General features: G+C 36.9%; 1 protein-coding gene across 1 annotated transcript; it reads right to left on the bottom strand.

Moving 5' to 3' along the window:
* Nucleotides 1-964: 964 nt before the first annotated feature.
* gsc.S (goosecoid homeobox S homeolog) lies at nucleotides 965-5,451 on the bottom strand. The gene is given in 3 exon segments (NM_001087809.1): nucleotides 965-1,338; nucleotides 2,500-2,759; nucleotides 4,995-5,451. Coding segments are annotated over 3 exon segments (732 nt in total). The 5' UTR covers nucleotides 5,314-5,451; the 3' UTR covers nucleotides 965-1,185.
* Nucleotides 5,452-19,157: the final 13,706 nt, after the last annotated feature.

Here is a 19,157-nt window from a genome sequence, read left to right as displayed (position 1 = left end):
TCCGGATAACGGATCTTTCTGTAATTTGGGTCTTCATGCCTTAAGTCTACTAGAAATTAATTTATACATTAAATAAACCCAATAGGCTGGTTTTGCTTCCAATAAGGATTAATTATCTCTTAGTTGGGATCAAGTACAAGCTACTGTTTTATTATTACACAGAAAAAGGAAATCATTTTTAAAGATTTGGATTATTTGGATAAAATGGAGTCTATGGGAGACAGCCATTCCATAATTCGGAGCTTTCTGGATATCGGGTTTAGGGATCCTATACCTATATATATATATATATATATATATATATATATATATATATATATATATATATATATATTTATATATATATATATATATTTATATATATATATATATTTATATATATACATATTTATATATATACATATATATATATATATATATATATATATATATATATATATATATATATATATATATATATATATATACTCACCATGCACCAATAAATGAGTTTTGATACATGCTTGATGGCGATTGCAATTGCTGTGAGTGCTTTCATGGACTGCTACATTTATTTTGGTTAGAACTCGGCATAAGTGCCGAGTGCCGATAACCTCTGTATATATATATATATATATATATATATATATATATATATTTTTTTTTTTTTTTTTATTTCTTTTTTTTATTTTTTTTTTTATTATGTATCAGATTTGAAGAACACAGGGAGATAAGCTAAACATCTGTAGTTCCAGCTTTGTGCACTGAAGTTATTCAGCCTTTGGGAATCCATTAATCTGGGTCCCTGTTGCAGAAATTGTAGCTAATCCTATTTAGTTCCTGATACCCGATATGACAAAAATGTGAAGTTCCTTAGCAATCTTCAGAGGACTCAAAGTAAGCACCAGTTAAAGTACTTACCTTCCCATATATCCTCCCGTGCCTTGCTTAAAAAACTGAGCCAATGAGGTACAGAGAAAATGAATTTGTTCACCATCTGTTTATTGTAGTAATTCCTTTAACTTAAGGTATAAATAGTAAATTCAGTACAGTGTATCTGTGCAAAATGTCTGCACATTCTTTTTTTATTTACAGGCAATGAAATGATAATATTTACACTCTATGTACAGATCCCACTTCATGGTACTGCTGGGGCATTCAGCTATCCCAATGTGCAAGTCTTTAGTCTTATTCCAGAGGAACCAATCAACTGTCAGAGTCCAGGTCACTTTTAGCCTGCTCGTCCCCTTTCTCTGCAGAGTTTTTTGAGGATTTATTCCACTTTTGGGCATTTTCTGATTCTTCTGATGAAGATCTTTTCTGCCTCCTCCATTTTGCTCTTCGATTTTTGAACCAAACCTGAAAGAAAAAGTGAATAATTAGGTTCATATATCTTTTGTTATTATTAAATTCTCTCTACACTGTAAAGCTCCCTTTTACTTATTTAATCATCCACCCTCGTCCTAATACATTCCTGTTTTATTGTATAGCCTGTCCCATGTAGCAGGCTGACTAAGCAATAAACAGATGTTTGTAGGCCTGGTCACTTAAATATTGTGGCTATGCAGAAAAGTCTATGTATGTATGTACTACACCCATTGGTTGCACATAAGCCTACTTGTTTTGTCCCAGATAAGTCTTCCCCCTGGACTGCAGAAAGACTTGCAGGCTTATTAATCTGCTTACAGGGCATTGTGAATGATATGATTGGTGAGATTGATACAATATGAGATGGACTGATTATGATGCAGTCATATGTGTACATTTATGAAAGCAGAGGGTTCCCTGTGTTATGTCCCTACTCCCCATTAATCAGTGACACAGCGAGGGTGTGAAAATGTATGTACAAGAAAGGAACTCAGGAACAACAGCAATTGTATATGTGTTGAGTGTGTGTTTGTCAGTGTCTGTATGTATTTGTATGCGTATATGTATCACAGGCTGCCATCAGAAACATGAATAGTCCTCTGTTGATTGGCACAAATACACATTTAGGGGGTTAATTATCAAGCTCCGAAAATCCGAACCTCGAACAATTCATAGTTTTAGTTTATGAATTATACGAGATTTATTAAAGTCCGATGGTCTAAAAACTCCGAATCCGAAACCCAGCATCTAAAAGCTCTTGAGGTTCGGTATAAGTCAATGGGGAAGGTCCCAGTATTTACGTTGATGTCCGTACCGATATCTGATGATTTTGGGGATTTGGAGCAAAAAACTCTGAAAACTCGTTTTTGCAGAAACTCTGAACAATTTTGAGTTTTCAGGGAAAGCTCCAAAGTTTTCTGAGTTTTGATCAACTCTACTTTTCCGGGCTTTTTTATTCATAAATAAAGTCCATTCGGGAATTCAGAGTTGCTCGAAGTTGGATATTAGAAATACTGAGATTAATTCGGACCTTGATAAATAACCCCCTTAGACTCACTGACATGTTTGATTCGCTGAATTTTAATTGTGTTCTTTTAACCAACTGATGGCTGCTACCACAACAAGTGTGTGTTAGGTATATACAGAACTTACCTCTACTTTTTCTTCTCTGAGATGAACCCTCCTTGCCAGCTGTTCTCTGGTGCCCACATCTGGGTACTTGGTTTCTTGGAAGAGATTTTCCAGTGCTTCCAGTTGTTCATCAGTGAAGATGGTCCTATGCCTCCTCTTCCTCCTGCAGTGCAGCTGGTTAAGTAACTGCAGCTCAGTCCTGGACAAAGTGCCAACATTCATGTAAGGGAGCATCTGGTGAGGCACTGGTGGAATCAGCATTGACCCTGCACCATCGTATGCTAAAAAGCAAGGAAATTATTGTGATTAGAGCAAAGTTTGGAGCATTAATCCAGTCCCAGCACCCTCCCATAACAAGAACACACATATGTATAAAATTAAAATAAAATTTAAATTATTAAATACAGTGTCGTTATAAGCCAAAATGGTGGGCTTTATGTTTGCTGATTTTTAGTAGGTTTGGTGGGGGGATTCTATTGTATTGAATGTCGGCTACAACCAGGATTTCTACTTAATTCTGGGGATATAGAATTCCCATAGTTATTAAACTTGTAGCAGTGTAAGAAAAGAAATGTTCCTGCATGCCTGGCTGTCTGAATGAGCCACAGAAATTACTTGCACAGCAACATCCCATTAGAACTGAGGGTCATGAAGAAGGTGCCAGTGTCCTAAATCTATATTCTATCTAATAAATCTATATTATATATAAATCTATATTCTATCTAATAAATCTATATTCTATATAAATCTATATTCTATCTAATAAATCTATATTCTATATAAATCTATATTCTATCTAATAAATCTATATTCTATATAAATCTATATTCAATCTAATAAATCTATGTTCTATTTAAATCTATATTCTATCTAATAAATCTATATTCTATATAAATCTATATTCAATCTAATAAATCTATGTTCTATATAAATCTATATTCTATCTAATAAATCTATATTCTATATAAATCTATATTCTATATAAATCTATATTCTATCTAATAAATCTATATTCTATATAAATCTATATTCTATCTAATAAAACCGCTACAGCTATTATTAAAGGGTTTGTTCACCTTCCAAACACTTTTTTTTCAGTTCCATTGTTTTCAGATTGTTCCCCAGAAATAAAGACTTTTTTCAGTTACTTTCCATTATTTCTTTTTTAACTTTTTTTCAAAATCTAAGTTTGAAGTTTAATGCCCCTGTTTCTGGTGTTTGAGTCTGGCAGCTCAGTAATTCAGGTGCAGACTCTGAACTGTTACAATTTTCCAACATTATAAGTTGATACATTTCTCAGCAGCATCTCAGGAGTATTAGCAACTATTGTATCAATTCAAACAGCTGAACAGAAAAAACAGCACTTCGGTGTGCTCCTTCCATACAAAGTCCCTGGATACTATTTGGTTTCTTGAAGCAGCCAGCCCAGGAAGTCTATGCACCCTAGAAAATCAAGTGGTATGCGGAGGCATTTTGTATTGCCTTTGATGAAACCCAGGGATTCTGCTCAGCAGGGACAAAAAAAAGAAAAGAAATGTACCAACTAAATATATCAATTTAAAACAGTTTACAGGGTCGGCGACTCCCCTTCCCAGAGCTGCATTACAATGTGAAAAATTACACTTCACACTTTAATAGAAAAATGGTCATAAATAGAAAATAGAAAGTCATTTTAAAAATTCTTTATTTTTTTGGGGAAAAATCTGAAACCAACTGACCTGAAAAAAAGTGTTTGGAAGGTGAACAACCCCTTTAAAGTGTCAGGCGATGCAGATGGCACAAACAGTGCTTCGGAGAAAAGGGAAAAGTCGCTGCTTTGTAAACTTCTGCAGCAAATGGCACAAGAGATGCAGTGCGTCATTGCTCAAACCGTGGCAGATATATTAAGCTGTATGCGGCACAGCTTAGATAAACTGCCTGCGGAATACTTACGGGGGAATGTAATCAAATTCGCTAACGGAAAAACTATTCCCAATGCGAAAAGTTATGCATTTGTGCGAACAAATTTTGCTTTGCGCAAATTGTAATATAGCTTTTGCGAGCCCGGAAAGTGTTTAGTGACAGTCAATGTAATAAAATGTCTTAATGAAAAAGTCATTATGTTTTCTCCAAAAGATTACGACACCTTCAAGCCCTTCTTAAGAATGTACAATTAAAATTGGCAATGCTATAACAGTTTAAGGAACAATATTGCATTGCCAGATGTGGATTTTTTGTCTTATTGGTGCCAATTGAGATTTTAAATACATTCCCCTGTTAGCGTTTAACTTGTAGGAGAAGCGGAGGACTCTCGGGCAGTGGCATAACTAGATGTTACTGGGCCCCACAGCAAATTACTTTTAGGGCCCCCAACATATCCAGAGGTTGTCCTGTTTTACCAATATATATTGAAATTGCTCATTAATGAGGGCCCCCCTATACCTCTAGTGCTTATAAACTACAGAATAAAGTCCTGATAATGTTGCTGTTGTCACCCAGGGTTAATTCTGACGTCGTTGCGATTTTGTCGCGCTTACCTGTAGCTGAGGGTACACACGAGCACTGCTGCGTCCCCAGAGCTTGAACTGCTCCACAACACGAGGGGCCCACGGGCGTCTGTAAATGCAACTGTCCATAGTAGTAGTTATTGTATCCCAGCCTAGATCCATTCACTCCTTGGAGAGCAGAAGTTGGGGCCACAGTCCGGTTATAAAATCCGCTGTAATCTGCGGGGCCATAGAGAGACTCCCCCAGACTGGAGAAGAGCAACGGCCCATTCTGGGGGAGCAGCAGCGACTCCTTGCAGCGAGGTCTGGCAGCCAAAATGTTATCAATGCTGAACATGCCAGAAGGCATCACCCAAATGTGTGGGGGAGAAAAAAACAAGTCCTGTTTGGGGGATCCTTGGCACAGAGTTCGGGGGGGGGGTTAATCCTCTGCTGAGTAGTAGTGAGTAGAAAGTAGGAGACTGCGACTTTGTCTCTGAAAACTTCATGCAGACTGCAGTCCTCTCCCAGCTGTGCCTCTGCCCTTATATAGCGCTAACACGTCACGCTGCGCTCAAGCGCAGCAGCTCCACTCTGGGATGGGATGGGGTGAGAGGAGACTCATCTGTATATTGACATTTAATGCAATCAAACCAAAAAACCTTTAGACTCTCCCTGTTGTTATTCACAGGAGCTAATTGCTCTGATTGAATGCTGTTGTCTGTCATTAACCCATTCATTTGGGTGCAATTTCCTTGCTCTCAATCCCAAATCCTTTTGTTTAACCCCCTTTGCTTGGGCAATAGAATGGCTGTTTCGTTTCTCTCCGGCTTAGAAATGGTTAAAGCATCGATAAATCCTCAGCAAGATCAGAAACGACCGATTAATCGAAGTCGCACTCAGATTGTCGGGCGCAAACCCGTATGTGACATACCCATCTATTTATCATTTCAGTGTGATCGCCTGATAATATCTGTAAAGCAAATATCTCCTTTGTAAAAAACACTATTTACCTTTTTGCAAAACTTACATTTCTGTAACTTTCCAGCGTCATAGGGGGAAAAAAAAGTATTGGATCAAACTAAGGTGGGTGTGAAATTTAAATATTTTTCTTTATGGGGGAAAAAAATAAAACGTGAAATGCAAAAACAGGTTCGAGGGTATGATAGGAAATATTGTGATTGTAATTTGATTGATTTAATTGTCTGGGATAATTTTTGGATCAGTTTGGAATATATATAATATTTTCTTTGTGTGCGCTTGGTGAGAGTCAGATCATGAAATAGGCTCAGAGTTTACATGGAACCAAAGAAGCTTTTATGGTTTAATATTTGCCATGAAGCTCAGTTGACGTCCTTAAAAATTGGAGATTGTTTTGCATTTATTAAGGCTGATTGTGGCTGGATGTCGCTGTGATTTGCAAAACTCTGCGTCTGGCACGGTTGGTGCAGGGAATCCACAGGAGGTGCAGGGAATGAGATTAGGCTATTTAGCCACTAGCACTCCAGCACACACCTAGGAAATTGTAGGCATCGAATCAAAACAAACTATTAGTATATTAGTCTCTGTTTACAAGGAACAAATGATTTGGCCCTGGATAGATCGAAACCATCAGAACGTGCGACAGACTTATAGAATATTAGCAACTTTATGGCAAATGCGCAACTGCTGATCTTTTGGGAATGTAAGGAAAGACCAGGGAGGATTAAGTTTATGCAGTTTCATTGCAAAATTAAACAAGTTGTCTTTTCTTTGCTTTTCTTTCTTTCTTTCTTTCTTTCTTTCTTTCTTTCTCTCTTTCTTTCTTTTTTTAATTTCATTTTCTCTTTCTTTCTTTCTTTCTTTCTTTCTTTCTTTCTTTCTTTCTTTCATAAAGTATGGTTTATATATATTTCTTTATATACCAGTAACATCAGTGTTTATTAGATTGTATAATGTGAAGTCTCATGTACGAACAATAACATCTTGTTATTCATAAATGTGACAAGGAAACATATTCTTTCAAACTAAACGTCTGACAGTCTACTGGATAACAGCAACTAACAGGTCAGCTAAAATAGTTTAGCCCTAACAGACTGGCACTCAATCTTGGCAATGAAAAGGTTAATCCAGTCTCTCCCTATAGTTGAGTAAAACATATATCTCTCTAGCTATATCTATCTATTAATCTATGATATGATAAGATATGATTCACCTGTGAATAATATAAATAAATATAAATATATATTATATATATCTTGATAAAGGCCCCAGTGAGGGTCGAAACGTCGATTTGGTAAATACAGTATTATTTTATTACCATTTTTTTTACATATATATCTATGTAGGTCTTTGATGGCACCAGATCCATTTGTAGCTACTGCCACTATCCAGTTGCGATTTTAACAACGTCATTTAATTTAGAAAAACAGATTGCCCCTAAACATTAGTTTCTTATTCATATTCATTGCAAGAGATCAGTACAAACCTAATCATTTGTCACACTGTCATTGTCAGGATCAGGATTGGAACACCTTTAAATAAAGCCAGTAAATTGTGTTGTCCGGAGTCGCTAAGCAATTGTGTTGTTAGAGGTGTAATGGCACAGCATGAGGTGTCGAGGCGCAGCTCAGACGCGGACAGTCGCAGCGGCAGTGCGAGGCGCCGCATTGATTTCCCAGAATATGACTCTATAATGATTTCCTGCAAAGCGGGAGTGTATCAGTGTATCAAAATGCCCCATTCCATAAGTCCCAATGACCTTTAATGACATTCGGCATATTTTAAATATTAGGTGCAGGTCAACATATTTAAAGCTGATAAAATCTATACAGTCGCAGCATTTGCAGCAATTTGCGGATTTGGTGCAACACAATTCGTTTAAATTGTTCTTGTTTATTTGGATAGTGTTTTCAACTTTCATTGAGGAGACAATTTTACCAATTTCCCATCGTTTTATGAATCTGGAAGGGGGAGGGGGGACACATTTGCTCTTAGCAAAAATCATTTCGTCTACAAAAAACTTATTTTACTCGCATCGCAATTACCGAAATGTGTCTTTGCTTCCCACCCTGGTCACTCCCTCCCCATGAAAAAAAGAATACATTATAATTATTATTATTATTATTATTATTATTATTATTATTATTATTATTATTATTATTTATAACAAGTATTTATATAGCACCACGATTTCGCAGCACTGTATACATTGAAATATTTACTAAAGGAGAGTTGGTGTTTTATTTTTCAACATTCAATCAAGATCTTATTTGTTAAATAACTATTTTCTATGCCATTTAAACCATGAACTGCATTTACACCGTTTTCAATTGTCTCATTAGAGAAATAACTAAGGATACTACTAAATGGGACAGTTCTTTCAAATTCCCTTTCCTTAAATAAGCCTCCCATATACTACTTAGTGGCATTTAGGGTAAGGTCACACTGAGCGTTTCGGGGAGATTTAGTCGCCTGGTGACTAATCGGCTCGTCTCTGCGGCGACCAATCTCCCCGAACGCCTTCCCTCACTCTGCGCTGTCAAAAATGAAAAATCGGCGCTAATCACACGCAGCAATTCATTTTCCGAAGTCGCCCGAATTTGTCTCACTAGGAAACTTCAGAAAATGAATAGCCGTGTGTAATTAGCGCCAGCGATTTTTCATTTGGGAAGGCGTTCAGGGAGATTGGTTGCTGCAAAGACGTGTCAATTAGTCGCCAGGTGACTTAGGGTTAGTTCACACGAGGATGCGAGGCAACTTCGGGCGACTATAGAAAACGCATCGCCACGTGTGCATTACCGCAGGCGACAGTTCTGGGAGATAGTCTCTCAGAAGACGAGGCGATTAGTCGCCATACGACAAAATCTCCCCGAATCTCCTCGTGTGAACTAACTCTAAATCTCCCTGAAACTCCTAGTGTGATCTTAACCTTCACTGCATAATAAAAGTGCTACCAATGAGTGTTTTTAAATGGCCTTTTTAAAAGGTACATTTCAAGTCAGATTCTATAGTTTTTCATAAATCATTTTAATGATCTACTTTTTATGTATTTGTCAAGAAATGTTTACATTAATAGGGCAGATTTATCAAAATGTGAGTTCAGAGCTTAATAAATAGAAACTCACCCACGTTCTATTAATTCCTATGGGATTTTTAGCACCTTGTTTATCAAATGGTGAGGTCTATTGATAAATGCAATTCTAAAAATCCCATAGGAATGAATAGGACATGGGTGGGTTGTCATTTATTAAGCTCTGAACTCCCATTTTCATAAATATAGTGTAAATTCTAAAGAGATATATGTCTTGCCAAGTCATGGGTCAAAAACATTTGTGGTGGTGGTGGTGGTGGGGGGCTACTAAGAGGGCATATGGTTTAGGGATTTTTTTCCCCACCAGGAGTAGTGTTTAAATAAATTGCTTGCGCTGCTTAACTTCATGCAGAATTTTGACAGAAAATGGCCTATAGCCTTTTGATATGTAAACATTGTAGCTTTGTATGCGTTGTTCAAAAAAAGAAATGTTTTGCTCCATGAAAGCAGCCAAGTCAGGCTCTGTGTCATTCAGAGAAAAACATATATGACACCTACATAATATTCTTACAGCAATTCAACTTTAGAATGTCAAAAATGGGAGAAAGATAGAGAAGACCTGAATAGCTGGCTCCACTTAGAATTAACAGCTCCAAAATGAGATATCACTGTGCTATTTACTTGGTGAATGTGCAGGATAAACGATGTTATTAAACAACATTATCCGTCATCCTTTTGAGCATACACCACTTAACTAGATGCCTGGGCTCCTTGCATGTCATTAAAGATGTGCATTACTCCCAAATCAGGTAAGTACATGATGTGATGATCAGACAGAAACAACCGCCTGTCGAAAAATGAATGGATATTTTGAAGGCAATTTATCACAATCATAACCCCCCCAAACATAACCTGACATGGCTATTTAACTGAGCAAGTTTTTTTGTGTGTCTGTGTGTGTGTTACAGAATTAGTTAAATGCTTTTAAAAATAGTTTCTAGCTGGCTCCTGAAAAATAAACTATTTCTTGGTGTTGCGTGTGAATAAAATCCATTTATTGCTAGTGTACCAGGCTCCCATAAATAAACTCTGAGATGCTGATTGGGTGAATGTGTCTCCCCCCTAAAACTAGACAGAGCAAGGACCTGCTATGGGAACTGGAGCCAGACCTTTCGATAATGTTTATTTCCTGTGTAGAACTGGGACACACTTGGAAAATAGTCTAAATGAACTATATAATTTCAATCTGTTACTGTAGTAAAATACATATTTATTGTATATGTCAGTATGTCATATAGGAGCCTTGCCTGATACACTGCCTTCTTTGTGAGTTTCAAGGGGTCATTTTTTTGAATTATAAAAGGCAATGCCAAATTCTTTCTCCTATACACATGTACGGCCCCTGTGACAGATCAAGTAGGAACCAATTTCATTAGAAGAGGGCAGTTGAGGTATGAGAAGGGGGGATTCAGGGGATTCAGTTCAGCTGCTTCTGTTCCACTGCTGTTTGTTGAAATTACATTTACTGGGCAGATTCTATATGTTATACCTGGTATCTGTCTATTGCACTTTCCTGACACATTTTCAACTTGATAGCGGCAGGCTTTATCAACCCAAAGAGTTTTTCAAAACCTTTTTTTTTTGTACTATTTATTAAAAGGGCACTTTGTAAAACTCCCAGGAAACATATGTCAGAGTTTTCTTAAAGGGATACTGTCATGGGAAAAATGTTTTTTTCAAAATGAATCAGTTAATAGTGCTGCTCCAGCAGAATTCTGCACTGAAATCCATTTCTCAAAAGAGCAAACAGATTTTTTTCTATTCAATTTTAAAATCTGACATGGGGCTAGACATTTTGTCAATTTCCCAGCTGCCCCCAGTCATGTGACTTGTGCCTGCACTTTAGGAGAGAAATGCTTTTTGGTAGGCTGCTGTTTTTCCTTTTCAATGTAACTGAATGTGTCTCAGTGGGACATGGGTTTTACTATTGAGTGTAAAACAAGGCAGCTGTTATCTTGTGTTAGGGAGCTGCTATCTGGTTACCTTCCCATTGTTCTTTTGTTTGGCTGCTGGGGGGGGGAGGGAGGGGGGTGATATCACTCCAACTTGCAGTACAGCAGTAAAGAGTGATTGAAGTTTATCAGAGCACAAGTCACATGACTTGGGGCAGCTGGGAAATTGACAATATGTCTAGCCCCATGTCAGATTTCAAAATTGAATATAAAAAAAATCTGTTTGGTCTTTTGAGAAATGGATTTCAGTGCAGAATTATGCTGGAGCAGCACTATTAACTGATTCATTTTGAAAAAAATTTTTTCCCCATGACAGTATCCCTTTAACTTGATAGAAGTTGTGTTCCTTCAAGCAATGTTTTCCTATTGGTTTTAGTAGAATATTCTGCTATAGCAGCCTACAAGTAGTAACTCGATCAAAAGGAGAATATGTACATTTAACAAAAAGCGGGGACAAAAGCAGCAAAAAATACACCAAGCAAAGGAAACTGCTGCACATTGAATGCATATTTAATAAGATTTAATCACGATTTTCTGATTGCCTCAAGGTTCCCATAAATCACAGGTGATGAAAAACAAGGAACATCTGCCATTTATGATTAACTGATCATAATCTTTGCCATCATTTTATGATGTCCGTGGCCATAAGGGTCAGGGCACATGCCCAGTTTCGGCAACAAATCTCGACTAACCTCCCCAAACTACCTCCCACAGGCTAGAATGTAAATCACCAGCGGGATGGCACTTGGAGAGCTTCATTTTCCAAAGTCGCCCGAAGTTTCCTCGTGAGGCAACTTCGGGCGACATCGGAAAATGAAGCATTCTGATTAGTTGCCCCGAAGGAGATTTGTCCTGGGTGACTAATCTCCCTGAATTTGAGCGTGTGCCCTGACCCTTAGGGGCCGATTCACTAAGGGTCGAATATCGAGGGTTAATTAACCCTCGATATTCGATTAGGAATTCGAATATCGAAGTCGAAGGATTTAGCGCAGATAGTTCGATCGAACGATCAAAGGATTATTCCTTCGATCGAACGATAAAATCCTTCGAATCGAACAATTCGAAGGATTTTAATCCAACAATCGAAGGAATATCCTTCGATCAAAAAAAGTTAGCCAAGCCTATGGGGACCTTCCCCATAGGCTAACATTGACTTCGGTAGCTTTTAGATGGCGAACTAGGGGGTCAAAGTTTTTTTTAAAGAGACAGTACTTCGACTATCGAATGGTCGAATAGTCGAACGATTTTTACTTCGAATCCCTCGATTCAAAGTCGTAGTCGAAGGTCGAAGTAGCCCATTCGATGGTCAAAGTAGCCCAAAAAAACCTTCGAAATTCGAAGTTTTTTACCTTCGAATCCTTCACTCGAAGTTAGTGAATCGGCCCCTAAGTGATGAGTGAAATGCCCTATTCTGTCGAGCAAATCTGCAGCAATATTTGCAATATGTAGTGGAGTCAATTGGCATTTTTGTCTTGTGCCAAATGCATTGAAGTCAAAAGGACGTTTTTTCTAACACCAAATGCATTGAAGCCAATGTTTTTTCTTGCATTCTTTCTCATACCAAATGCATTGAAGTCAATTGGAATTTTGTTTCTCATGTCTATTGTCCACATGAAACAAAGTGTGAAGCAAAACTGTAGCACAAAAAAACGTGATTGCTCACCATCAAAGGGGTTGTTCAATTTCCAGCACTTTTTTCAGTTCAGTTGTTTTCAGATTGTTCCAGAGATTTTATTTTCAACTACTTTCTATTTTCTTTGTGACCATTTTTGTAATAGCGATGTTTAAAATGACGCATTTGTAAAGCAGTTCTAAATTGATACATTTAGTTGATACATTTCTTATCTTTGTCCCTGCTGAGCAGAATCCCTGAGTTTCATTACAGGCAGCTGTTAGACTTGATACAATAGTTGCTAATATTCTATAAATACTGCTGATACATGTATCAACTCATGTAGCAAATTGTAACAGTTCAGAATTTGCACTTGGAATAACAAACCGCCAGACTGAAACACTAGAGGCCGGAACATTCAGGGTCGGACTGGATCACTGGGGCCCACCGGGTACGCTGGCCCAGTCTGACCCTGTGAACATTATACACTTCAATTATGGAAAAGAGGTAAAAAATTAAAAATGGAAAGATATTGAAAAAAGTCTTTGGGGAAAATTCACTAAGCCCCGAAGCGCCTAACGCTAGCGTGAATTCGCCAGTGTTGGGCATTTTCGTTACTTCGCCGATTCACTAACGGACGCTGGCATGACTTCGCTAGTGTTATTTCGCACCCTTACGCCTGGCGAATTTGCGCAACGGAAAAGTTCAAAAAAAGTTAAAATTTTTTCTAAGTCCCAAAAAACGTTGGCGTTTTTTCTTTATTATGGGTGATAGGGTGAAAACGATCAAAAAATTTTTTGGGGCTCCCCTCCTTCCCCCCTACATTTCTTAACTCATGGCAACTTAACTATACAGTGGGCACATGTGTAGGGCAAAATAAAAATTTTATTTGCTCTTTTGAAGGTTTCCCAGGCTTGTGTAGTGCTGCTACATATACCTTCATTGTAACTTCAATTTGGCGCCGTATGCAAATTAACCATCGCTAGCGTAACTTCGCTTTGCTTGGCGAATTAACGCTAGCGCAACTTCGCAACCTTACGCTACCCCTGAGCGCAACTTCGGATTTTAGTGAATTTGCGGAGCGCTGGCGAAAATACGCCTGGCAAAATGCAGCGAAGCACGGCGACGTGGACGCCAGCGCAACTAGGAATCTTAGTGAATGTCCCACTTTATTTCTGGTGATCAATCTGAAAACAACTCAACTGAAAAAGTTTTTGGAAGGTAAACAACCCCCTATAATATCATTTATTTGGAAAGTCAATCTAAACCATGCCAGAGTGCCTGGAAACTGTCAGTTTCAGCTGTACTATGATTCTGCCAATCACTGCTGATGACTGATTGTTACAAAGATGCAATTCTGTTGTTGGTGGTTTATTTTTATCAGTGGTAACTGCCCATGGGAGGTGCCCTCTAAAGCCCTATCAAAGCATATAAGTCATGGTTAAACCCAAATGGGACTTTAGTGTTGGTGTTGTTTGGTATTGATTTTTAACAACTGAAAATCCATTAGATGTGTCACAGAGATATAAAACATTAGTAGTACACTGTCACCATCTTGTACTATTAATGGAGCTCCTCCCATTCCTATTACCTATAACTACTGCCCTGCTGAAGACCAATACATGTGTGCGGTCCAGGGCAATTGTCTCTATTTGGATCCCTGAAAGAGAATGTGTCTTTGGTGGATATACTACAATGGCTGTGAAATTTAGAAGGAATACTTACATTTATTGGATGTGAAAAAATATGGAGGAATAATGATCATATAGAATATACTCTTTTTCGTAAACCAAAAATGTCCTCCTCTACTTTAATAGATGTCATTCAAGGTCCATGAAAATGTCATTGCCCTCACAATTTTTCCAGGTATTTTGGAACAACTCCAACACTGAGTTAGCGGAGCAGCAAATTACTGAAATGTGGACTCGGTTCAGAGAGTGGGGTTATCCAGTGAGTGTTCTTGATCAGGCACTCTCAACGTCTCGAAGGAGGGTGCAGGTTACAATTAAAGGTGACACGTCACTTCCAAATTTGGTTTTTAATACTAAATACAATTTGTGCTCCAGTACAGCTGACGAGGGATTGAGTAGGGTTATCCCAGAGAAACCTATGATGTGTTACTGAAGAGGCACAAATTTAAGAGATCTTCTGGTAAAAACCTTCTGTATATATTCATTTGTAGTAAAGTAGCATTACAGTAGAGCTACAGGGGGCACCTTAAGAGGGACATATCTGTACTCCAGGTTTGGGGATACCTATGTGCCACTTCTCTCTTGTCCCTTATGAATACAATGCAGCCAGATGTAGGATGTACTGGATTCATGAGGGAAAGAAGGTACCTCAATTATGGAGTGCGAGAACCTGGTGCAAAGGTGCTGATAGTGGGTTAGGTAAAGAGTAAGAAATGGCTTGTTGGCTTGCTCCTGTTTTTTACACTTAACATCTTGCCCTGCAGAAGAGAAGTCATAGACTAAAGATGAGTTGGACAGCAAATACTGCCTTCTGGTCAAACCAAATATCATGCAGCACATTACATTTTTATTATTACTAAAACTGCCTCCTAGTTGGTATATGTTCCTACATGGACAGACAATACAGTTCGAATCGGCCAAACTGCTCAGCCGGATATAGGAATGTATGGCCAGCTAAAGCGTATAATGCAAATAAGACTCCCATGGGTTCTAGTAACCCATTAGCAACCAATTAGCACTAATCACTTGTGTGAGAGCAATCATCCATTTGGACAAGACCCTGTATAAACTTCCCAAATTCTAATAACCCCCAAATATTAGAAAGCTACACTGGATGGTGAAATACTTTTGCCAAATTACTAACAAAAAAACAACAAATTCCAAATAATCAAAAGGTTTCCATTAACTGCCTTGAGCTCTCCAAACTGTCATATCCCTACCCAAAAATTAAAATATACATTCATTCTGTCTATGTAAAAATAAATTCACAGTGACAACCACTGTAGAAAAGTGATTTGTTTACAAAATATTTTAATAAATAATGATATAATAAATTTTTAAGACAATCTAACACCCAAATTCTGCAAATTGCGCTTATTTTTTAAATTGTAAATGGTTTCTGAAATAGCAGTTTTAAACTTTTAGCTCAACAGCTCTTTTTGAAGGGCAGGGTCAGTGACCCAATCTGTCTATGCACTTTCTATGCACTTCCTGTATTCAGTTAACCCCCAGTTTGCTGACTCATTCTAAAAAAGCATATATCTCAGAAAATGTTTAAAAAAAAGAATGTAAATTACAAAAGTGTTTGGGAAAGAACTCACTGGGGAATTTCTTGGTCACATGATTGCACAATATCATAGGTTTTGTGTTTTTATACAGCTACTGGGACTCGGAGGAGCAACAAATTTAACTGAATCATATGACAAACTTGACATCAATAAGCTACTGTATAAGTGCAAGATATACAGTAGCTTAGAGAGTATTAGGGGCAGCTTTATCAAGGGTCGAATTGAAAAATGTAATTTTTGAATATAGAATAGTCCAAATTTGATTCGAATTTGAAAAAAAATTGAAAATTTCGAATATCGAAATTTATAATGTACTGTCTATTTAAAAATTTGACTTCAACTATTCACCATCTAAAACCTGCCGAATTGCTGTTTTAGCCTATGGGGGACCACCTAAAACCTACTTGGATTCATTTGGTGGACTTTGAGAAATCAAAGTTTTTTTTTTAGAAATACTTCGAATATGATCCGAATTCGTTTTCGAACAATATAAAAAATTTGATTTTCTTTAATGAATTTCGGTTGGTCTTTTTTTTTATTCGAATTCCGAGTTGATTAGAGGTTAAAAAAACTCCCATCACCTCGAGATTCGACCCTTGACAAATCTGCCCCTTAGAGTGAATTAGGGAGCTTTGCTTTAAATCAAATTCAATCAAATACAATCCGAATTAGATTCAAACGATCGAATACAGCCTATTCACCCGAAGTTAAAAAATTCTATTTTTTTAATACATTTCGGTTGGTCTTTTTTTATTCAAATTTTAAGTTGATGAGAGTTTAAAAAAACTCTTATCACCTCGAAATTCGACCCTTGATAAATATACCCCTTAATGTCTTTTCAGTATTATAAACATGTACAGGAATGGGACCTGTTATCCAGAATGCTCGGGACCGGGGGGGTTTCCGGATAACGGATCTTTCCATATTTTGGGTCTTCATGCCTTAAGTCTACTAGAAATTCATTTAAACATTAAATAAACCCAATAGGCTGGTTTTGCTTCCAATAAGGATTAATTATATCTTACTTGGGATCAAGTACAAGCTACTGTTTTATTATTATTACAGAGAAAAAGGAAATAATTGTTAACAATTTGGATTATTTGAATAAAATGGAATCTATGGGAGACTGCCATTCCGTAATTCAGAGCTTTCTGGATATCGGGTTTCCGGATAAGGGATCCTATACCTGTATTTAAATAGGTCAGGTTGTTTTACACACATTTGTGTATAGGTTTCAGGAGTTTAGTTTTCCTGTACTGTGCTAAATACAATTTAAGATACCCACAGAAAGATTGAAAAAAAACTTGACAATATCCATCCACAGACACAAAGAAATCTCCTACCAATTTCAATACACATCTCTTTGTGATGATGTCTGAAGGTTTAGGATTAAGATTCTAGTCTATGTATTCTGTGAAGCAATGAGACATAGACATTCAGGAAATCCTCTCCTGTTTATCTTCTAAACCCTCCAGGGAATCTACAATTAAATGAATGATTAAGATAAGCCAGAGATCAGCAGCAACTCATCTATATAAAAACCTGATAGGAAAAACTTGCAGTTTATTAAATAATACTATAGAAATATGTATATGTTTGCATTTTATTGTAGCTCCTTCACACAATTTTTTTTAAATCAGACCCATTATAATAATTTCATAGGATGTATTATTTCAATTTTATTTTTATCAATGGTCTTGATCTTTATTTTTTGAAGAACAGAGCACAATGATTTACTCCACCCGTACAGTTTGTATTACTAATTCTGACAAATATCATCTTAACTGACAACAGCTCCTTAAATATTTTAGAATTTCTAGCACTTTCACTTTCACTTAAATTGGCTTGCTATCGTAGTATCATAGTCAGGTACAAAATAAAGGAAAAGGGAATAGTGTATATCAAAGGGGTCTCCCATATACTGAGAGGGTTATTTATTAAATTCCGATTTTTTTTCTCATTGGCCTTTTAAAGGGGAAAAACAATTTTTTCATGGAAAAAAACCTAAATTTTTTTGTGTTTTGTATGGGTGTTAAAAGAGCGAATAAAAAAGTACTCCAACTCAGACCTGTCGAGTTCATGTTAACGTCAATGGCAGATGTCTCGAAGATATACTGATTTGTACTGGGTTTTACTTGGCCATAAAATCAGAAAAAGTTGCAGTATTCTATAAGTCTGAAAAAGTTTCACGATTTTATAGAGTTTTTTTTCCAAACAAGAAATTTTGGGGAAAATGTATTGATAAATAAGGGGAAAAAAATCTGTGTGGATTTGGTTGGAGTAGTTTTCAGAAAATTCTAAAATTTTTGGGGGATTTTGATAAATAATGAATAATGAATGAATTTTCATTGAACCCATTGAAGTATTATGGATCCACCTTCATCCCTATGGGTCTGATGTTTTATATTTTCCTAGTAGTGATGAGCAAAAGTACCCTAAAATTTTGTGAAATGGCGAAATTGCACAGACATTTCTTCATGTGCCAAATACATTGGCATAGATGAGCATTTTTTCAGGTTTTTTTTTTTTTGCTTGCATCACATGCATTGAGTAGGCATGCACCAAATGCACTATTTTGGATCTGGCCGAACTCTCGAAGAACTCTGGAAGATTCCGCTGATACCTAACTGAATCTGAATCCTAATTTGCATTTGCAAATTCCTTCCTATAACAAAAAGTAATGCGATTTTAAGGATGGTGAATACGAATCCTGCTAAAAAAGCTGAATATGGTCAATGGATGTGTTTTTCTTACATTTTTATTTTCCTTACACAAAATGTCTTGGAGTGAATGAGCATTTTCAAATCTTCAATAGAATCTTGCCATGTTATTTGTTTTACTGGAAAATAAATTGCATTTTTTCTCAGGGGGGAAAAAAACGAGATTGCATGGTAAAATTGCACAGGTTTGCACACATTTTTACAGTTGCTAATGCTAATTTTGCTGCAAATCTGTATCTGAAGAAACATTTCCTCATTATCATTTAAAATTTCATCTCGGGGTGACCAGATTTCCTAATTCTGTTATTATGGTAGGACTCCCAGTAAGCAAAAAGGGGAACATTTTTAGCCCATTTTTTCAAAAGGCTACATCACAAAGCCCCCTTCCTTTAACATCTAAGTGGCAATAATAATTGGGATTAATGCATAGGGTTGCTCTACTTCTCCCATACAGCTGTTCCACAATACTAACTGGATAAACTGTTTAATGGGGTGGCTTACTATTACTACTAAACATGTCATATGAGCAGGTCTATAATCACTGAATTTGGACCTCACTAGTGCTGTATTTTCTTTGGAAACTTGAAGGAATTGTCATA

Source organism: Xenopus laevis, chromosome 8S (assembly GCF_017654675.1).
Source record: "Xenopus laevis strain J_2021 chromosome 8S, Xenopus_laevis_v10.1, whole genome shotgun sequence".
Lineage (NCBI taxonomy): Eukaryota > Metazoa > Chordata > Amphibia > Anura > Pipidae > Xenopus > Xenopus laevis.
This window is presented reverse-complemented; position numbering and strand designations above follow the sequence as displayed.